The 23332-nt window shown below is 42.1% G+C and overlaps 1 protein-coding gene across 1 annotated transcript; it reads right to left on the minus strand.

The window, feature by feature from the left end:
* Positions 1-975: 975 nt before the first annotated feature.
* Positions 976-12440, minus strand: lrrc4bb (leucine rich repeat containing 4Bb). Its single transcript, XM_027028698.3, has 4 exons — positions 12298-12440; positions 11977-12214; positions 6459-6910; positions 976-6191 (listed from the first exon to the last, which is right to left on the minus strand). Exons 3-4 carry the CDS (start codon positions 6699-6701, stop codon positions 4248-4250), a joined length of 2187 nt encoding a protein of 728 aa, XP_026884499.1. The 5' UTR covers positions 6702-6910; positions 11977-12214; positions 12298-12440; the 3' UTR covers positions 976-4247.
* Positions 12441-23332: the final 10892 nt, after the last annotated feature.

Below are 23332 nucleotides of genomic sequence, written 5' to 3' on the forward strand. Positions count from 1 at the left end.
TGAATGCTAAGATGTATCTGTGCAAATACTGGACACACCACAGGCCTGAACCCCAGGGAGGGTAGGGGTAGGTTGTAGGAGTGGCAGGGTGTAGGAGGGGTAAGAGGTGTAGGGTGTAGGAGCACAATCTGCAGAGGAGAACACTTATGTATGTTTACATCACAGCTGCAGTGGAGGAACTGAAACCTGGCTGTTTCTGAAGAGCAAAGCATGCACACAACTACACACCACTGAAACTGGACTACTGAACATCTTAAATGAGTCAGTAACAGTCAGAACCTGGCTCAGTCTGTGCTGAAACAGTCAGTACTTACCCTTACATCACTCCTGTATTCTACCATTTCATTACCCCCTCCCCCCCTCAGTCTGAAGGACAGTGGGTTTCCCACATCTCACAGTTGCTATGGAAACACTGCAGAGTGAGAGGGAGGGAGAGGACAAAGCACAGAGGGGAGAGAGGGAGAGAGAGAGAGAAAGAGAGAGAGAGAGGAAGAGAGTGAGAGAGAGAGAGAGAGAGAGAGAGAGAGAGGGAGGAAGAGAGAGAGAGGGAGGAAGAGAGAAGGAAAGAGAGGGAGGGAAAGAGGTACAGAGAATGAAAGACAGAAAGGGAGGGAAATAGAGGAAGAGAGGGAAAGAGAGAGAAGAGAGGGATGGAAAGAAAGGGAGTGAAAGAGAGTAACAGAAGCAAGAGGACATAGATGATAGTGACATTTTAAATGCTAAGTGCGGAGCTCAGTCTGTGTCTCCTCACACTGAATCTGTAAACGTGCTTTACACATATGTGACTGCATTTACAGGTAAGCCCTACTAAGAAATGAGAGGCCCAATAATAACAAATACAATATAAAATGTGTATGTGATTAGTGTGTGTTCAGTCCTGATGACTCTTCATAATGAATATGTCTTCTCCATTTCTTTCCAAGGCCTTAGGCTGCTCTGTGTCACGTGACCAAACAGATAAGGAGGAAGGAAGCATTAGAAAAGCACAATGTTCAGGTTTTATTGGTAAAGTCAGTGTAGCAGATGGCACAGCTCTGACGCTCACACACAAAAGCTTTTGGCACAACCTATGACCTCTGACCTGGAATTCAGCCTGCATTGGCCCAGTCAGTCACACCACAGAACTCTCCACCACCCAAGCATACAGGGCATCGACTCATATCAAATAAAAAAATCTAATATTTCATACAAATAAACAGAGAGGACAGGAGGGAGGAGCAGCGTGAACGCCGCTCATGTGTTCCTGAGAGTGAGAGAGGGAAGAGACCGAGAGAGCGAAAGAGGGAGAAACGCAGAGAGAGAGGGGAAGAGGGGAAAAGAGACTGAAAGAGAGAGAGTGACTGTGACAGAAAGAGAAATGCAAACACTTCCATAACCTTCTGTCTGTTTCAAATACTGAACAAGGATTATTCACACTGACAGTCAAAAAATAGAGAATATTTACATCTTTAGATTATATACATGGCAACACATGGACCGATGAACCATGACCCTAATATGAAAGGGAGAGGAAAAAATAGACTGAGAGAGAGAGATGGACAGATAGATCAAGTGAGAAAAAGCTTCGTGGGATGTTCAGTGGGCGAGTAGCATGCAGACTGTGTCTATTCACTGATCTCAGACTTGTCTTCTCCCACTATTACTGGTCAGTAACAGAGCAAGGCATCACTTGGGTCAGCAGCACAGTCTGCACAGAGCTAGCCAAGGCAGAGAAAAGCACTCTGCCATGGTCAGCCATGGTCAGATGATAGCCACTCATTTGCTGGTGCATGATGGGAAATGTAGTTCTTCCGGTTGTGGAGAGGAGGCAGAAAGCAGATGAACACGGAGCACTAAAACACTACTCTGATCCAAAGTTCAGTTCTACTGAGTCCTGAACCTCTCACACAAACACACACACTTACTGTTCTACTGAGTCCTGAACCACTACCTGGATTTATCTAACCTGCATTCATAAAACCAAGCAAACAGAAAGACACCCGCACAAAAACACAGGCACACAAAAAAGAAAGAAACAGAGAAAGAAAGAGAGAGATAACTCATGTTTGTGCATGGAAAGAAAATCTGTTTTTGTTTGTGTGGATAATGATTATGGATTATTATCTCTCAGTCCAGATTTGTGCATATAATTGCAGAAGTCTAACCACACCTCTCTGAACGTGTGTGTGTGTGTGTGTGTGCAGCTACAAGGCCACATGCATGTATGCACTTTGTGTGTCTGTGTGAGCTACACAAAGTCATATTGCAGCTGTGTACATTTTGAGAGAGTTTATGTTTTATGTTCTGGTGTTCTAGTGGCAACAGGACCAGGAGGTCACAATAACTTACCTTGTCTAAGCAAACCCTAACATACCTGACATACTCTAACCTATCAAACATAGCACATTACGTCTGCTACCATGTTAGTTACACTTTAATGTGGCATTAAATGTCTTTTCTATAATGGCTTTATAACACATCTCCACCGAATCGGCAACACTGGTGAAATCGTATCTCTTGTCCACTGTGTGAGATGAGAACAGCCGCTGAAACCCTGAAAGTCTTGTTACTATGGAGAGTAATCATTACTCTTGTGCTCCAGTAATGGCACTTCTGCAGTAATTCACACTGTGTTCAAGAAAGGAAATACACTACATAGTGGTAATAGTTTTGCTACTTTTATGCAGGAGAGTTGACCAAGAGGTTTACGCAACAAATCCTGTGATGTCTGCTTGAATTGAAATAAAACCCACTTTAGCAACAGAGCGACACAATATTATTGCAGTGGTTTTTGCAAAACTGACATGGCAAAAACCTACAATATATAAATGAGTCACCTATCAAATATGCAAATAAGGCATCTATCACAGTCGTTTACTTTGTGCTGTGATTCAGACTTTTCCAGACTTTTCCATTGGGCATTCAGCTTCCAGTGGGTGTTCAGTTTCATGTTCTACCAAATGTAAACAGTTTTTTTTCAAAATGCAGGACAATCTTTAACTGGCACATTAAGCAGAATATAATGTTTATGTCCATATCATACAACCCTACTTAAAGGTTTTCCAACCTAACTCCTAAAATTAAGCCCTAACTATAACCCTTAAACCACTAAAACTCCAACCCCCAAAGTACAATCCATAAATTTTACTTAAATCCCTGAAGTTATCCACTAAACTCCAATGCCTAATGCCTGACCTCAGCCCGTGCTATAATTCATTAGTTATTAATCCCTAACTCTTAATCACAACTTCTAGCTATAACCTCTAGCCACTAACAAAACTTTGCCATTTAACCTTTCTTTCAAAATGTAGAGTATGTTACACCATTCAAACCAAGATACCGCGGACCTCACCTACTGTAGCCCCATACAACATATCACTCACTATAACACCAGCACACTCCAGAACATCTATTAGGCCCAAAATTGTGTTGTCAGTATTTTTTTTTTGTTTTTTGCTTGTTGGGAAGGTATGGTACTATGACCTTGAGACAGAGACAGAGAGAGAAAGAAATAAAGACAACTAAAGAGAGAAACCACAAACTCAACTTCACCCACACATGCACGTTGTCAAATATCCTACTCTCTAAGCTTATCCTGAAGCATGGGTAGAGGTATGGGCTGTGTGTAGAAACATGAGGAGAACTGTGTAGAGAGATGAGGTGTCAGGATCTGGTTATGACGAACACACCCTCGATTGTGCATCAGAATCACCCATCCCAACAGTTCAAGTGGAGATGAGTGTGTGTCCAGTAAATGCGGATTCACTGTCTCTTTCAGAGTCAGGTTCATTAAACACCTTCTCACAATCTACCTGTGATGTAAGAGAGCTCAAACATGTCATCTTCTTCAGGCCTGTGTTTGTGTGTGTTTCATACAGGTTCATAAGCGCTCTTCACCTGTATGGGTAGGGTCTGTTTGTGGCAAACCAACACATAGGGAATTACGCTACTTGGATATAGACTATATTTTATACACTGTTACAACTTCGTAGAAACTGCAAAAAAAGACGGTTTCTTTGGCACATATATAAGCAATAGTGCCGTGTCCAGTTTGTCTGTACAAACGCTGCAGGACTCAGTAACCCTCTGAGTGTGTCCTGGGGGACAAACCTCCCACAACGTCAAGGTCCCATCAATATCTACCTGCAACACTGGCATACCAACCAGGCTCTTCCACTCTGCACTTGTGTGTGTGTGTGTGTGTGTGTGTGTGTGTGTGTGCACGCGTGCGTGTGTGTATGCGTGGGTGTGTGTGAACGCATGCGTATTCAAATCTGTGTCTCCTGCACACTCTCCTTGGATCCATTGGACAGCAGCAGAGGCTCTGTCTGTGTGCTGGGGGCATGGCTAAGGCTCTTCAGCGTTCCATGGAACGCCATCGCCATGGGGATGGGAATCGGTAAAGGTGGAGAGGTGGAGCCTGGGTTGGAGGAGTCACCAGAGGCAGCTGTTGTGTTCATGGATGGAGCCTGTTTTTTGGAGGTGGGGCTGGTCTTATGATTTGCAACACCCCCAGTCTGCCCCGACCCCAAGCTGAGTCCCAAAACATTGTTGTTGAAGTGGTGAGCTTTGTAGTAATGATTGACGTGCTCCGCGCGGCCGATGTTGGGCAGAGTGACGATCTCGGGGTCATGGATCCGCAGACTCTGTCCAGCTCCTCCACTTCCTGCTCCAGTGTGGACTGTGGACCCACCTGCAATGCCACTTGTCCCTCCTGCTGTTCCCATCTCGTCCTCCACGTTGATGATCTCGATAGCGCGGGCGGGACCATGGTGCTTGTGTAGCTGGTGCTGCTTCCGCAGTTTGTAGAAGACCACCAACATGACTGCCGCCATGAACGTGATGGCCACGAAGCACCCGATGATGATCTTGGTGGTCTTCATCACATCTTCAAGGCCGGACAGGTTGGCAACGTCCGTGATGGAAACAGTGACGGGGCGTTCGGGAGCACGGGTGGCGTGTGGGGGCAGAGAGGACAGTGCCGTTCCAGAAGGTCCTGCTGAGGCAGACGCAGCCGTCGGTCCGGGATAGCTGATAAACGTCTCGTTAACAAACTGCCGTGCTGAATTATGCACTTCCTGTCCTGATTCCACGGTTTCCACAGTAACGGTCGTGAAGTAACTATATCCGTTGACAGGATCAGAGGCAGAGACGTTAAGAACCGCAGTTGCCGTGGTATTACCAGCAGAGTTGGTGACCATGCAGGTGTATGGTCCTGTATCCTGCATGGTGACATTGGTGAAGTTCAATGTCCCATCGTGCAGCACAGATATGCGCACCTTGTAGGCTCCATGGGTCATCAGGGTTCCGTTCGGGGTCAGCCAGTTAACAGAGGTCATGGAGGTCCCGGTCCGGCACTTCAGCTCAGCTGCCATACCCTCCGTCACATTCAGGTCGGTAGGCGGCTCCACGATCACAGGGGCATAGCAGGTGAAGTCTCTCTGGTCCAGGTCGCCGATGTAGCGTCCCTTGGTGCCAGGCGGAGCATGACAGCGGGCGCAGCAGGTGGAGTTATCTGGCACCGTCTCCTTCAGCCACCAGCTGAGCCACAACACATCGCAGTTGCACACCCAGGGGTTGTGGTTAAGGTGCACCCGCTCCAGCTGCTGCAGGGGTGTGAACAGGTCATGGGGCAGCGAGTGCAGGGAGTTGTGGGACAGGTTCAGCTCCTCCAAGTTCTTCAGATCATCAAAAGCATTGCGCTCGATCAGGGAAATGCGGGAGTGCATGAGCCACAGCTTCCGCAGAGACACGAGGCCCTGGAAGGACCCGGGCCGGACCACACCCAGCTGGTTCCCAGACAGCTCGAGCTCCTCCAGCCGGACGAGTGGCGTGAGGTTGGGCACATCCTTTAGGCCGCACATACCCAGGTTGAGGAAACGCAGGTTCACCAGCCCCTCAAAGGCGGCGTCCGATATGAAGCTGAGCTTACGCAGCTCACCCAGGTCGAGGCGGCGCAGCGATGGCACGCGGTGGAAGGCGTAGGCCGGCAGCGTCTCGATGGGGTTGTTCCGCAGCCACAGCTCCCGCAGCTTGCTCAGGTACTCGAACGCCTGCGATGGCACCAGTGGAAGCCGGTTGTCAAACAACTCCAGTGTGATGAGGTTTGGCAGGCCATTAAATGCTCCGACTTCGATCTGACGGATGTGATTCTTGGACAATTGCAAAATCTCCAAGTGACTCAGGTGCTTAAAGGTGTCTGACTTAATCACCTGAGCAAAGGATGGAAAACAGAAGGAGAGAGACAGCACATTACAAACAGAGGAATAAATATTTAAGGGATTCATATGCTTTTTTTGGTGCAGAGATCTTTTGGTGTGAAGTTGCTACTGGCAAAATGTCTCATCAGTACCACAGCCTCTAGACATGTACCCATCAGCTTCTAAGTGCATGCACTTTATCTCATTATGTAAGACTAGAGTCAAAGGCTACATGCACTAATTTCTACATGTTCTGAGTTTATCTGAATGTTGCTTTACCTGTATGGAGTTCTCCTGCAGGTTGAGGTATCGTGTGTTGACTGAAATACTCTGTGGAACTTCATCTAAGCCCTTCCTGGTGCAAATCACTCGACTCGCCTGATTGGAGCAGCTACACGGGGCAGGGCAGGGGGGACTGGCCTCAGCCAATCTAGGTCCACTGAGATGTGGCCACAATAGCAGCTGGAACAACCAGAGGAGGGGGGAGGGGCTGGAGAGGCCTGTCACCATAGCAGCCCACATGGCCGATGAGTCATGTCCCACCCCTTTTCTAAAAAAGTTGATTTTTCAGCACCAGAATGGCAGAAAGCTCATTTGTTTCAAACATTCATCTCCACCAACAACTTAGTGTGCTGTTGGTAAGTTATTCACAGTCTGGGTAAACTGTTTCAGTCTTCAACCTTCTGTGAGTAGATGCAAAATATAACATCACAGCATCATCAGTCCAGTCACTGCAGAAAAAGATGTGGAGAGAGACAGAGAGAAGGATAGAGATGGAGAGGGAAAGCAGAATCAGGAAAGTGCATATATATATATATATATATATTTCTTCTGGTTAAGCATATGATGTCAGTTATAGTGGCAGAAGAGTCTCTTTTGAGGGTAATCAACCACCAAAGTCTGTGGTTGACCTTCCTATCATAAAATATATCTAGGAGAGAAACCACACCAATAGAGCAATGATAAGATTTAGGGTTATGGTTAGAAAGTAATGATGAGAACTAGGGTTAGGGTTACACTGTAATGATAAGAACTAGGTTAGGGTTAGAAGGAAATGATAAGAACTAGGGTTAGGGTTAAAAGGTTAGGGTTAGGGTTAGAATGTAATGATAAGAACTAGGGTTAGGGCTAAAGGTAATGATGAGAACTAGGGCTAGGGTTAGAAGGTAATGATTAGATCTAGGATAGGGTAAGAAGGAAATGATTAGATCTAGGGTTAGGGTTAGAAGGTAATGATTAGATCTAGGATAGGGTTAGAAGGAAATGATAAGAACTAGGTTTAGGGTTAGAAGGTTAGGGTTGGAACGTAATGATAAGAACTAGGGTTAGGGCTAAAGGTAATGATGGGAACTAGGTTAGGGTTAGAACCTAATGATAAGAATGGGATGTTGCAGGGTCCAGGGTGATGACAATCTGATTTCTTCAGCATTTCTTTGCACTGAGATAAGACCAACAGCCTGCATGGTCTAACTCAGAGAAACCACACAATTGACGTATCCACGTATCTTATAGAGACCTATTTCTCATAACCACAAAACACATCTACAGTACATACAGTAAATATGTTGTTAGGATATGATAATGCCATAAATGAATTGGAAGAATGCTCACCTAACACTGTCCACTGTATTCACTCACCTAACACTGTTCACTGTGTTCACTGTGTCATTCAGCTAACACTGTTCACTATGGTCACTCAGTTCGCACTGTTCACTGTGGTCACTCAGCTAACTCTGTTCACTGTGTTCATTCAGCTAACACTGTTCACTATGGTCACTCAGTTCGCACTGTTCACTGTGGTCACTCAGCTAACTCTGTTCACTGTGTTCATTCAGCTAACACTGTTCACTGTGTCACTCAGCTAACACTGTTCACTGTGGTCACTGTGGTCCCCATGGTCACTCAGTTAGCCTTGTTCACTGTGGTCTCTCTCATAGTCCATACACTGTAAAGCAGCCTTTGTCTCAGATGAACAGCAGGACTAAATGTTAATGCTAATGTTGCTAACATTGCATGCTAACTGTTACATTTTGGTACTGTGGTATCTTGGCAATATCCAAAATGATGCAGGCTATATGTTTTGCTATATGTTTTGCCACCTGAATTTATTTTTATTTTTAAAACACATTTATTTTCAAAAGAACAATGTTGAATGATGTTTAATGATTACTCAAACTAATATTAAACTTTCACATTATATTTCTGTTCAGCTTGACATTTAGAAACGTTTCCTTTTCTCCACTTTTTGGTCAGAGCAGTCTGTACTTTCCGATTAACATATAAGGACAGGTCAGTTAATACCCACACAAGCATGATTATATAATGACAGGTCAGTTAATACTCACACAAGCATGAGTAACTATGAGGACAGATCAGTTAATACCCACACGAGTATGAGTAACTATGAGGACAGGTCAGTTAATACCCACAAGAGTATGAGTAACTATGAGGACAGGTCAGTTAATACCCACATGAGTATGAGTGACTCAGAAGAATGATCATTAAGGCTAAATGAGAACAGTCATAATGTGATTATGATTATGACATGGTAAACAGCAGACAACTTCTCTCCCAAGTTCATTCGGTACATTTATTGATAATGAGGATGATGATAAGATATATATGCTGATTCAACTTTAATAATGGATTATGCATTATAGTAAAATATTATGCATTATAATTATATATTGCAGATTTGTGGGGAAACCACAGCGTATTATGTAACACTTGGCAATCCTTATCTCTTTGGTTATTTGTCTGTGGTACTTTGAATGATATTTATTTTACATACACCACCCACATACACTGTACCTGCATTCACTGGGCACTTTAATCAGCATATTTACTTTATAAGTGCATATTATAAATGTAACATTACAGACTGTAGCACATCTGTAGCTATGTACAAATCTTGAGTCACTATTTAACTCATCCATCTCTGTTTACTTTCTGAGCACAGGACCACTGTTGATCAGACATTACATGGGTGATGGACCATTCACCCAACTGCAGTGAGACGGATGTGGTTCTGGCATGGTTGTGGGTGTTGGACTGGTAACAGCAGTGAGTCTGATGTGGTAGTGGCATGGTTGTGAGTGTGAGTGTATCAGACATGGTTGTGAGTTTGCATGTATCACACATGATTGTGAGTGTGCATGTATCAGACATGGTTGTGTGTGAGTGTATCAGACATGATTGTGAGTGTGCATGTATCACACATGATTGTGAGAGTGCATGTATCAGACATGGTTGTGAGTGTGAGTGTATCAAACATGGTTGTGAGTACACATGTATCAGACATGGCTGTGAGTGTGTGTGTATCAGATATGACTGTGAGTGTGTGTTTATCAGACATGATTGTGTGAGTGTATCTGACATGGCTGTGAGTGTATCAGACATGGTTGTGAGTGTGCATGTATCAGACATGGTTGTGATTGTGCATGTACCAGACATTGTGGTGAGTGTGAGTGTATCAGACATGGTTGTGAGTGTGCGTGTATCACACATGATTGTGAGTGTGTGTGTAACAGACATGGTTGTGAGTGTGCATGTGGGTTTTACATGTGCAAATGTCACTGCTGGGTTGTGAGTAGTCCGGCATCCATCCAACATCAGTCTGTAGTCAAAGACTGACCAACGATAAAAGGCTTGAGGATGGATACAACATATTGTGCAACAGATGGGTTATAATCACTAAATGTACACCTTCAAGGTCTTCATAATAAAGAAATGTTTCTAATAAAGGGGTTACAATGCATATTGTTTTCCAGCATACCTGGTGTTTATGACCACCATTAAGTCAATTCTGTGGTGTATAACACTTCTCCCTTGACAGAAATGTGAATTACTACAGCTAGTACCTAACTCAACTGGATGAGATGGTTATTTTGTTCAGTGCAACTAATGTATGTGCATTTCTTCTTTATTTAATAAACAAACAAGATGTCAGTTAACATTCCTTCCACTAATAGTCATATATCGTGCAGGAGATGAAGCAAAACCTCCTTCCCTTCCTGCAGTTACAAACATTCCAAACTTGAATCAACTTTCTTTAAGGAGACAGAATGCAGGGATCAGCGTTCACATGCTAATACACAGCTGTGGAGAAAACAAACACATTTTTGTGCTGATGACCACAAACGTTTGGGGATAGGGTCTGTGTTGGGGTTTGGCCTTTGAAGTAATTTAGATGATTCATTTTAAAGGCCATCATTAGTATGTTATTTTCAACTATTAATACAGTCACTGCTGCAACAAGAACAAGAACAAGAACAACAACAACAACAACAACAATAATAATAATAATAATAATAATAATAATAATAATAATGTGATGATGATGGTGGTGGTGGTGAATATTTTATAATCATCACTAGGGCGTGTGGTATTGGCCCTGTGTCGTGTTACACAGGAAACGAGGGCCAAACAAAGTCTTCATGAACAATGGCAGTAATACACACAGAGCGATGCAAGCTTCCATTTCAGCAGCTTTCTAAATGCTCCCGTGCCTGTCTGCTGTCCCCTTTACATCAACAGGCTCGGCGTGTTAGATTAGTGCCCTGGTACCTTTCCTATTGCATTACATCGACAAATACGTTTTTAATTACATATATCTATTGTCTGAAAGTCTCAGTTTGGAAAATATGTCACAACCTCTTATCAATAGCAATGTCTATTTTTCTATTTTTTAATTTTCTGATCATCATTTTCTTATAATCAGTGTTCTGTACTCGGTTAACGACAAGTTGTGTGTGTGAATGTGTGTGTGTGTGTGTGTGTGTGTGTGTGTGTGTGTGAGTGTGTGTATGTGTGTGTGTGTGTGTGTGTGTGTGTGTGTGTGTGTATGTGTGTGTGAGTGTGTGTGTGTGTGTGTGTGTGTGTGTGTGAGTGTGTGTGTGTGTGAGTGTGTGTGTGTGTGTGTGTGTGTGTGTGTGTGTGTGTGTATGTGTGTGTGTGTTATATTTCGATGCCTTTTCAAAGGCCGCGTGTCTTGGCGGTGAAGGCACCAAAGGATGGTGGCTTAGTCAGCGCGCGCTCTTATTTTCGGGACAAACACCGAGTGACACAGGTGCAGCGGCGCGCGCTCCACTGTAACTATGACAACGCTAAATTGATTTGCAGATGCGGGATGCTGGAATCCAGTTGGGTGGCGGCGCTATAGTCCCCCACGGCTCCGTTAAAACCGAGCCGGAGGCCACCGATCGAATTCTGTCGTTTGGCTAAGAAAGCTTTATAAACACCTTTATAAACAAAAACATTTGACATTCTGAACGAACAATTTATATTTTACTGTGATATGAAACGAACGTCATTTAAGTCTACAATAGTCTACAATAATCAGATACACGCAGTCAATGCACTTGCATATTAATGTGCGGATGACTGCGGTGCTTTTGCATCCATTGTATGCCAGTCAAACGTTAGGCCTCAGTGCGCGCGCACGCACACAGTACTGCAAAATGGCACACGGCTAGGGTCTAATAGCACAGAAGGTATGAAAAAGCAAAGTCGGACTGATACATGCTGCTGAACGAAATTACACATAAAACGCAGATTAACACTCACAGATTAGAGCAGAGCATCAAACATCACGTGAACAGAATATCGGTAAGGGTGAGGAATATGTTCAACGCACAACGCTTCTTTAACAGCCTCCACGACATTAAGATTCCCGGTTCAGCCTACACAACCATTTTCTTGCGCCCGTTGTTGCTACGAAAATAAGCACGTGAAAACCCCAGTTAAACCATATCGACGGTAAATCTGCTCTACGCGACAGTAAATTACGAATACACACCAAGGTACTCAGGATGAATTCGGATTACGCCGTTGCTGGTCCACACATTTCCCTCCGTCTTCTCTCCTCCGCAGCGACGTGTTCTCTCCCCTTTGCCGTCTTTCCTCCTCCAAACTGAGTCAGTCTCTCCCACGGCTGTGCGCGACTCTCGCCTGCGAGCTCCTACAGTCCGGGATTCGAGCGTCCGTGGCGCGCGGAGTGGTGAATCTGCTTTAGCCGTGGCTGGCGCGCGGGGAATCTGTTGAAGTGTAGCCACAAATAATCATGTGTCGATTATGAGAGCTGTGAAAATGAAAGTTTAAAACGCGCACGGTGATTTACATCTTCGTACGCAGGCAGCAGACGCGTAGCCGCCGGCAGACGGACGGACGGTGCAGCTGAGCGCAGGAGATCTTACGTAAACTCCGTAGTAGTGGAAGAGCGGAGCAGGAGGCAGAGTCGGAGAGGAGATACAGACAACACCTGCTGCAGCCTTGTACCTAATCAGATGGGTGATGAGAATTAATGTGTGAATTTGTAGTGGATTGGTGGAGACTGCATTATGGAAGAGAGGTTGAGGGGTGTGTAAGAACAGTTAGAAAATCTTCTCTAAATGTTCTGATGTCCTGCAGTGAGTTAAGAGGATCAGTTTATGAGGATGAATCGATGCAATAAAAACAGATCTGGTGTGGTGTAGAGGGCAGATATTATTTAGCTGTTACTTTCAGGGGTTCTTGGTGTGTGTGTGTGTGTGTGTGTGTACTGAATACATTTTTCTACTTAATTAGTATACTTTAATTATGTGTAAGAAAACACTCATAAATAGCAGACACATTTCAGTCAAATTACTACAAAATCCTAAACAGAAAAAAGTTAAACACAATAAATATATCAAACACAGGTAAATAAACACACTAAATATATTAAACAGATAATACTAAATATATCAAATGCAGCTAAATAAACACAATATATTACACAGTTAAATAAAACACAAAAAATATCAAACACAGCTAAATAAAGATACTAGTGTCGGTGTCCCAACACAGTAAACTCTCCAGGGAGAGAGAATTCAGCTCACCTGTGTCCTTACCAAATTTTAGTGTCTGAAGGCGTCTTGTGTGTCTGGGGGTTTAGTGTAGAAACATAATGAATGATTCTCCTGGTCACTGATAGGTTTCCAAACTGTCAACCACACTAAGAATACTGACTTTGTTTCCAGAGCTCTCTGACTACCTGGAATGTATAATTCCAACCTACTGGATGTGACTCAGTTCACATCTTCTCCCCTGCCACAGTGGGAAGATCCCAGAGCTCAGTGAAGTAACCCATTATTTCAGCATTTAGAACATTTGGTAAACTTCAGAGAAGTTTCTAAAGCTTCACTAACAAGCCTGTAAATCTGTATGATACAGTCTTACCTGTACACATCCCTCCTGGTGGACACTGTTCAATCATTTAAAAGGTTGGAATTCATAACTGTTTTAAAGTTTATTCAGTCACAGTTTCTTTAAAACACAAACGTCTACGTTTTTTAAAATAAAAGCAATTCTTAGACTGCCTGTTAATGCTTTAAAGAATGTGATTAATTAAAAAAGTATATATATTTTGCTTTTAAATTGCATAAAACATGTGAATCACATTTCCCTGTACCTCTGGCGAGACAAAGGTAGTTACTCCCATTGGACCTTTGGCTACTCTAGGTTTAGAGATTATCTCATGAGTCAAAGGAAACTGCGGTATATAAACTTCTCTTTACAGTAAACAGATGCATTTACAAGCAGGCTTCCTGTGTTATTTAGGACATGCGTAATAACTTTATACTAGTTTCAAAACATCTAAACAATGACTGTAGGGACAGCAGTGTGTCATCCCGGCTTAGTGCTGGGCATTTATCACAAAAATACAGTAAGTTTGACATATTACTAGAGAGTCAAACTGCTCTAATTTTAGCAAACAGTTTAAATGCTGAAATGTGAATTTGTTCTAGACTAATGTATTTTTGTTATAGACTAGAATGTTGGGCTCTTAAATAGCAAACATTAACAGGACTTGTGGCGCACTTATTCAGTTCTTCACCAAAATAAACTGAACACTAACTATAACCATCCTGGTACTGAACACTTACTATAACCATCTTGGAATCATTCTAACTCTAGCCCATTTTTCTGGATTGGACTGAACATAACTGCTTAGTTAAATCATCTTTATTTTATTTAATGTTTTTAAAATACATTTTTCAGTGACCATTCTAAATAAATTCTGCAAAGGTTACAGTCATGATTTTGAATGGTTCATGGAATTTCAACATATATGTAAATATGCATTTAATTATAATTAATCAGTTTTGTGATTATTTACTCTTTTAAAAATAATTACTTCACTTCACCACCATCATCACCATCATCATTATTATTATTATTATTATTATTATTATTATTATTATTATTATGATGACTATTAAATGCTGGAAAGCCAAACCCGAAGCCTAGAGCTGTGGGCAAGAGCAGAGCTAACTCTAACCTGAAGCCTAACCCTAACCCTAGAGCTGTGTGCGACAGTAGAGCTAACACTAACCAAAACCCAAACCCTAACGCTAACCCTAGAGCTGTGGGTGAGAGTAGAGCTAACCCTAACCCAAACCCAAACCCAAACCCTAACTCTAACCCTGTGGGTGTCATGTGCATGGACTTTTCAGGATGTTCTAACACCTTTACCCCTCCTCACACTGCTATCCTGACACACTTTGAGTCTGACATTGCTTGTGCTAACACTGACCTTAGTGCGGGTATAGGTCAACAACCAAGCTAAAGCTGTTTACTGAGTGCGATGTCAGAAAAGGATTCAGGAAGTGAACACAAGGAGAACAGTAGGGCCAGACAGGACACATGGTCATGTCTTCAGAGACTAAGCTACACAGCTAGTTCCAGCATCCACCGTCATGTACAACTGGCTCAGACTGGTGTCCCTACATGTTTGAAGCTGTCCAATATTGTCCCCATAGCAAAGAATGCTGCTCCTGCTTGTCTAATTGACCCAGTAAAACTCCCTTTTGTTGCTATGAAGTGTTTCAAGAGGTAGATTTGAGAGGTGACGTCCTCAACTACACCTCCCTGCCTATCGATCCGGATCCACTGCAATTTGCACATCATCACAACAAATCAACACCTGAACCAGCTCCACTGGACAGGACACATGGTCGATCACGATCAGTCCAGCTACAAACCAGCACATTTAACAGAATCAGCCCGCGTTGCTGTGATGGAGAAAATTCAAAGCTAGCAAAGCTGCCAAACTGTCATCTGTCTTGATTCTTCTGGACCTTTCGGCAGCCGTTGACATAGTAAACCACAACTATGTCTCTTCTCTGTCCTCTCCAGCCATGCTGTGACTGTCAAATACACCACTTGTGCACTCTAGCCAGATAAACTGTAGCACATGCGTGTGACACTGTTTGGTGAAACTGATGCAGTCGTAGATATTTTTTGTGAATAATTTGATCACCAATACTCTTGATCACCAATAATCTTGTAAAGGAAGAGGCTTATTTTAGCAGAAGTTTCTGTTGAGTTGTTTGGGTGCAGTTATGAGCTAGAAGCTGAGAGACAGTTAATTGGCTTCTAACATGGACTATGATGTTTATCACGAATGCTTCCTGCAGGAAAATACTTGTAATCCTACTACAGATCATAGCAAATTAATGTTCATGCAAAAGAGAATTCATACTATTTCTTTACAATATAACCAGATTTACACCATTACAGTATTTTCCCCAGCATAACCCTTTAGCCTAATAGCAATGAAGCTAATATTGTTTAGCCTTTATCTGTGAAGCTATAATGAAGCTAATATTGGCTTTTAATAAGTTGTCAAACATTGTTATGGTTGTTAGATCCTGGAGCCTTTCCTTTCTACATAGACCCTTAGAACATGCCTCAGTTTCCCCCCCCCCCCCCCCCCCATCCTGTAGATTTAGATAGTAGATATAGGACACATATATACTCTGTGCTTTCCTCAATAAAGTGGAACTCTCTTGATTTACTACCTTGGTGTCAGTGTCTCTTGACTTCCCCAGATTGATCCGGCCACAGAGGATGGAGGGCATAGGGTAACTTGGAGGAGATCGAACCTGAAGGACTGGTCACTTTGAACCAGTTTCTAACAATAGTGTTTTAGCAAACAAATCTTGCACACTCTTGATGTATCATGACTGATGACCTTTTGTGCATTTGGAGAGGTTTTGGGGCACTTTGGAGATGTCTAGGACACCCAGTCGAAAATACTGTGTAGCTCCTGATAAATTTCATGTATATGCTCAAAAGTTTTTGTGTCATTAGACAAGACCCTATTGAATCAGGGAATGTAGAGCATGACTGAAAATGAATCTCCAGCATGAATCAAAATACACATCATAAACCTTAAACACATCATAAATCCCAAAATAAAAGTCGCTTTAAGGTTTTTTTTTTTGACATTTTCTTCAGTATTAGATGAGCTCAAATGGAACCTAAATGGTGGGAAAATAAGCCTGGATGTGAATGGATGCCTTGTCCCAAGTGTCGACTTCAATTTGAATTCTGAATAATCACAGTACTATGTGTACAGTTTCAGATAACTACTGTTAAAGTGTACAAGTACAAATCATTCAAAAATGATCTTAAAATTGGAGGTGCACATTACAGAGATTGTAGAGATTTCATTTGGTGCTCCAACATTGTAGATCCAAGACAAAGGAATCTGTTGTCCTGATGCTTTGATCTCTCTCTCTCTCTCTCTCTCTCTCTCTCTCTCTCTCTCTCTCTCTCTCTCTCTCTCTCTCTCTCGGTATAACAATCCCCATGACTCTGTATCACGTACCACTGTCCTCATCCCTCTACTGCCCTAACATACCATGTGTTCATGGGCATAGATTCAAGAACTTCATGCCGTAGGGTTTTCCTTTGCCTACCAACACCTCCTCCCCCACACATGCATGCACGTACACACACATACACACATGCATGTATGTACACCCACATGCAAGGACACACACATACACAAGCATGTACACACATGTATACACACGCACGTACACACACACACACACACATATGCGCACATATACACAGTGTGTCAGTCAAGTGTCACCCCATTGTTATAACTGTGTTATTGTAGTGTTTTGACTATAAATGTATCTTCTATGTTGAACCTTGTTGGCTGAATTGTTATCTTTCAGCTACTGAAGCCAGAATTATTATTGAACTATAGCCTTCAGAATATAATTAAGTTATTAATATTATCCCCAATAAAATTGACTGTAAAAGTTTGACTTGGTTGATGAGATTATAACAAGTAGTTGGAAATTTAGTGCTATTAAATTTAATATCAATATTGATCTAATATTGATAGATTAACTGTAATATTAACTAAACTTCCACCATTTTATAATTTTATGAGACTGATTACTTTTATTTTAAATTTAACCAGCTTCTGTACATCCCAGGGACTGCCAATCCTCAGCATGACCTCACAGTTTATTTCGAGAACTCCCTGGTTTCATCTGAAGCTGATCGTAGCCTGGGCAGAACTTTGGACAACCAGCTGTCAATCTCAACTCATGAGAACATACGAAGGATTCAGCTCTTTCTCTAGCAGGAAGCTAAGCAGGTGCTTGTGCGATCTTGTCATCTCAGAGCTCGACTACTGCAACTCGCCATTCGCTGGTCTTCCTCTACGTGCCATCAGACATGTACATCTGATCTAGAATGCAGCAGGACTAGGCTTCAATCTTCTGAAGTTCACAAGTTAGTGATGATATTAGGTGTTTGTGATGATGTTATGTTAGGTGTTTGTGATGATGTTAGGTGTTTGTGATGTTAGGTGTTGGTGATGATGTTAGATTTTTGTGATGATGCTATGTTAGGTGTTTGTTATGTTTTGTTGGGGGTTTGCTATGTTAGGTGTTAGTGTTGATGTTAGGTGTTAGTGATGATAGGTGTTTGTGATGATATTATGTTAGGTGTTAGTGATGATGTTAGGCGTTTGTGATGATGTTATGAGAGGTGTTTGTGATGATGTTATGTTAAGTGTTTGTGATGTTAGGTGTTGGTGATGATGTTAGGTGTTTGTGATATGTTAGATTTTGTGATGATGCTATGTTAGGTGTTTGTTATGTTTTGTTGGGGGTTTGCTATGTTAGATGTTAGTGTTGATGTTAGGTGTTAGTGATGATAGGTGTTTGTGATGATGCTATGTTAGGTGTTTGTTATGTTTTGTTGGGGGTTTGCTATGTTAGATGTTAGTGTTGATGTTAGGTGTTAGTGATGATAGGTGTTTGTGATGATGTTATGTTAGGTGTTAGTGATGCTGTTAGGTGTTTGTTGTGATGTTATGTTAGATGTTTGTTATGATATTGTAGGTGTTAGTGATGATGTTAGGTGTTATGTTAGGTGTTAATGACGATGTTCGGTGTTTGTGATGATGTTATGTTGGGTGTTAGTGATGATGTTAGATGTATGTTAGGTGTTAGTTATGATGTTATGTTAAGTGTTAGTGATGATGTTATGATAGGTGTTTGTGATTATGTTATATTTGGTGTTTTTGATGAGGAGGTATGTATATGTTGGTGATGATGAATGAGTTGTGATGCTATTGATAGCTCAGAAAACTCACAGCCAAGTTTTTAAGATAAAACAAGATTACACTTTATTGATCCTGAAGGAAATTGCAGAAAAATAATTTACCCCTCCTAACACTACCCCTCCCAACACCTTTACCAATACTAACACCTTTACCCATACTAACACCTTTACCCATACTGACACCTTTACCCGTACTAACACCTTTACCCATACTAACACCTTTACCCATACTGATACCTTTACCCGTACTAAGTCCTTTACCCATACTAATACTATCCCAACGCTTTCTCACCAGCAGACGTGAGTGACCATCCGTGATTCCTCCAGCAGAGAAACTTTCCATCACTCAGATCAACCAGTCACATGTAGTAAAAAATTAAGATCAAACTATAGATAAGTAAGTTTAATGCCAGACAATTCAGTCACTTGGATAACTAAAGCGCAGTAACCGTTGCACACACACACATGCACTCATATCTATTTCGCATGTGCACATACTCTCTACACACACCTGCACATGAATCCATTCATACACACACACACACACACACACACACACACACACACACACACAAACATACTCCTCCTTTCCATGTATTGAGGCTTTTGTTCAGATTCCCTTGATTTCAACACGGTTCAAACAGATATCAGACCTCTCCCTCTCTCTCACCATCATCTCCTCTCTATCCCTCTATCCCTCCACCTTCCTCTGCGTCTCTCTCTCCTCCATTAAGAATCCAGTCACACAGTAGTGCAGTGGGTATTCCTCTGCTCCAAGCCCTCTGTGTCTCTCTGTCTCTCAGCCTGTGTCTCCCTGTTTCTCATCCTAACACTACCTCTTCTGTCTGTGTGCCATGTGATTGTCTTCCTCACAGTGTCATGTTGAGTGCAGTCATGTGTGTTTGTGCTTTTGTGTGTTTGTGCTTTTGTGTGTTTGTGTGTGTGCATTTGTTTGTGTGTGTGTGTGTGTACTTGTGTGTGTGTGTACTTGTGTGTGTGTGTGTACTTGTGTGTGTGTGTACTTGTCTGTGTGTGTGTGTACTTGTTTGTGTGTGTGTGTACTTGTTTGTGTGCGTGTGTACTTGTGTGTGTGTATGTGTGTGCACGCTTGTGTATGTGTGTTTATCCCATATTTATTTATTAATTTTTTTTACATGTGTTACAACTGCTGTCTTACACTCTTTTTAGTATATTTTTGTGTGCATTTTTCAAATGTGTAGTTATATATTTGTGTGTGTGCATGTGTGTGTGTGTGTGTGTATGTGTGTGTATGTGTGTGTGTGTGTGAAGAATAGTCAGTATAGCTGGAGTCATCGTTCTGGCTCTGGTGGAGCTGAGGGCATGGACACTGACAATGTCATTGAAGTTCTCTTAGACTCACACACACACACACACACACACACACACACACACACACACTCACACACACACACACACACACACACACATATACACACACTCACACACACACACACACACACACACACACACACACTCACACACCCACACACACCCACACACACACACACACACACACACTCACACACACACATACACACTCACACACCCACACACCCACACACACCCACACACACACACACACACTCACACACACACATACACACTCACACACACACATACACACTCTCACACACACACACACACACACACACAATTATGTATGTGCATATATGCAAAGGTGCAAACAATGTCATTAAAGCTTTCTTGAATTCTCACACACACATGCGCATGCACATACATGAACACACCCAGAAACACATGCACAAACACACACTTGTACACAGATGCAAAAATACACATGCACAAACACACATGTACAGACACCAGCACACACACACACACACACACACACACACACACACACACACACACACACACACACACACACACACACACACACACACACACACAGTACCAACACATTCAATATCCATGAAAGTCAGTAATTCCCCATGTGTTATTAAGACAGTCCCTAAACCTGAAACACACACAGTGCGGTGTCCTCTATATTTGCATACCTGTAAAAAACAAACTGCAAAAATAACTTCAATGTCACTGTGAGACATACAGAAACAGAGAAAGGCTAGAGTGACAGTATCTAAGCAACTATATCCATCTCCATGGAAACAACAGGACCCACATCACTTCCTGTCTATGAGAAAATTGTTTGGTTCTTACACAATCTGTTTTGAGTGTGTGAGCATGTGTGTAGGAAAGAGAGAAAAATGGGTAAATAAGAGCACTTTGTATGTGTGTGTGTATGTGTATGTGTGTGTGTGTGTGTGTGTGTGTGTGTGTGTGTGTGTGTGTGTGTGTGTGTGTGTGTGTGATAGAATACCAATCATTAAAGTGTGTGGAGCTGTGTTTGTGTTTGTGTGTGTGTTATAGAATACAACTCATGAAAGTGTGTGTCTGTGAGCGTGTGCGCGCGTGTGTGTCATAGATACCACTCATGAAACTGTATGGAACTGTGTTTGTGGGTGTTACATGTGTTGCACCACACACGAAGGAGAGACCTCTCACAACACACCAGAGTGATCAGCTCTTCTGAGTCACATCACCGAGTGCGTTTACATGCACTCAATCATCTCATAACCGCAAAAAATCAGATTTTGTCGGTAATCCGATCAACACATTGAAATGCACTTGGGCATTTAGATTATGGGAAAACTCTGGGTTTACAGACAATAATTAGACTTCTACTTTGAAACCAGCCAATACTCTCACACAAGGATGTGATGTAATCTTCAAACTTCCTGCTGTGGCTTTTTGTAAACATGAACGCACTTTACCAGCAAATATGGAACTTCGTTTTTTTTATGATTACTATGGTTATGGTTACTATGGTTATGGTTGCACAATATTGCCCTTTTTAATTTCCTCAAGCAGGTATTGAGTTTCAGAGTCTCTCCAATAGTGTATCAGAGTCTCTCCAAAAGTGTGCCAGAGTCACTCCAAAAATGTCAGAGTCTCTCCAAAAGTGTTTCAGAGTCACTCCAAAAATGTCAGAGTCTCTCCAAAAGTGTGTCAGAGTCACTCCAAAAATGTCAGAGTCTCTCCAAAAGTGTGTCAGAGTCACTCCAAAAATGTGAGAGTCTCTCCAAAAGTGTGTCAGAGTCTCTCCAAAAGTGTTTCAGAGTCTTTCCAAAAGTGTGTCAGTCTCTCCAGAAGTGTGTCATAGCCATTTAGCGTGTGCTGCATTTGTGCTAGCCACTTCCATGATGACTCTACACAGAGAAAACCAAAAGAATTCCACATAAGGATATACATATGCTGAGAAATCTGTTTACAGGACTAAAATCCCAGCTCTTTATCAGATTTTTTCATTGGATTTCTAGGCCTTAATCGAGTCTAAGGATTCCTAGTATGCTGTTCACATGACCACTAGAATAATCAGGTGATTTCAGAAAGGCAATTATGATGATATTATTAACTGGAAGTAAACATAGTCCCTGTCACTGGGTAACACTGGGAATTCTCTTGATAGACATTTTGTTGACAATGCATCAGTGCCATTTCGAATAAGTTTTAGATATACAGTGGAGTCCAAACTCTAGAAATAAACAAATTTCTAGAAAATTGGAGTAAAATGGTGAATTTGAGAAAGTACAGAGTGGCATAATAATGAGTTGTTGGGTCATGACTGACAAGAATGAAAATCATGTCATCTTCCTGCAATCATTAGATACAAAGTTCAGTCCCGAACCGGACCAGACCAGATCTGATCTGGACCAGACCGGACCAGACCTGACTTGAACTGGACCGGACCACACCTGAACCAGACCAGACCTGACCAGACCTGACTTGAACTGGACCGGACCACACCAGACCAGACCTGAACCAGACCAGACCTGACCTGAACCGGACCGGACCACATCTGAAGCGGAGCGGATCGAATCAGACCAGACCTGAACCAGACTGGAACAGTCCTAAACCAGAGTAGACCGGACCAGACCAAGCACACATAGGCACAGGTTGCTTTGTTAGCATTAAACTTGATGTAAATAATAAATTAGAAACAAATACAGCTTTGTATCTTGTAATTATGGGGTGAATGCCCTGTTGGTTTTGTTTGATGTTTTTGGATCTAACCAGTCTGGTCCATGTTTTTGGAGTTAGGGTAATTTATTGTAGTTTTGTTTTTACCTTAGGTAAGTTAGTTTGTTTTGAATCTAGATTATTTAAAAAATAAATAACTCCTGAAGCTCTCTTCTGTTTCTGTACACAGCTGTAGGGAACGCACACAGAGAAGGGCCTTCTGTTTCCATGTTTGTGTTATGACATATCAGAAGAGGGCAGGAAATATGGTGATGTGATCTTATTAGCATCTATACTATCCAGTGATGATTAACCCCTAGACCTTGAGGTCATAACATTACAGACAGTAGACTAAAACAGGGTAATTCTATTTTGATAGTATCATGTATGTCTTGAAGATGATTCGTTTATCTTTAACTAATATTCACCTGCAAATCAATTCAATTCAAGTCTAAATTAAATTCAATAGGTTCTGTTAAATCTAACTCAAAACTTAAACCTAACTAACCCTATCCTCAACCCAAAACCTAAACCTAACTCTAAATTTAATTCTAACCTCAACTTCAATCCAAAACATAGACCTAATTTTAAACTTAAATTCAATCCAAAACCTAATTCTAAGCCTAAACCTTAATCCTGTTGAGAATCACTTGAGTTTTAACTGGTAGTTTGTTAACAGTTTGTGTCTCTGTCAATAA

The sequence above is a fragment of the Electrophorus electricus genome, chromosome 14 (assembly GCF_041902795.1).
Source record: "Electrophorus electricus isolate QZ-2024a chromosome 14, ASM4190279v1, whole genome shotgun sequence".
NCBI classification, from domain to species: domain Eukaryota; kingdom Metazoa; phylum Chordata; class Actinopteri; order Gymnotiformes; family Gymnotidae; genus Electrophorus; species Electrophorus electricus.

Bases quoted from the DNA above. Each gene is read 5' to 3' on its own strand.
- lrrc4bb (XM_027028698.3), bottom strand. From the start codon at position 6,701: ATGTGGGCTGCTATGGTGACAGGCCTCTCCAGCCCCTCCCCCCTCCTC. The intron at 6,192-6,458 runs GTAAAGCAACAT...TCCTTTGCTCAG, and splicing joins TGCAGGAGAACTCCATACAG to GTGATTAAGTCAGACACCTT.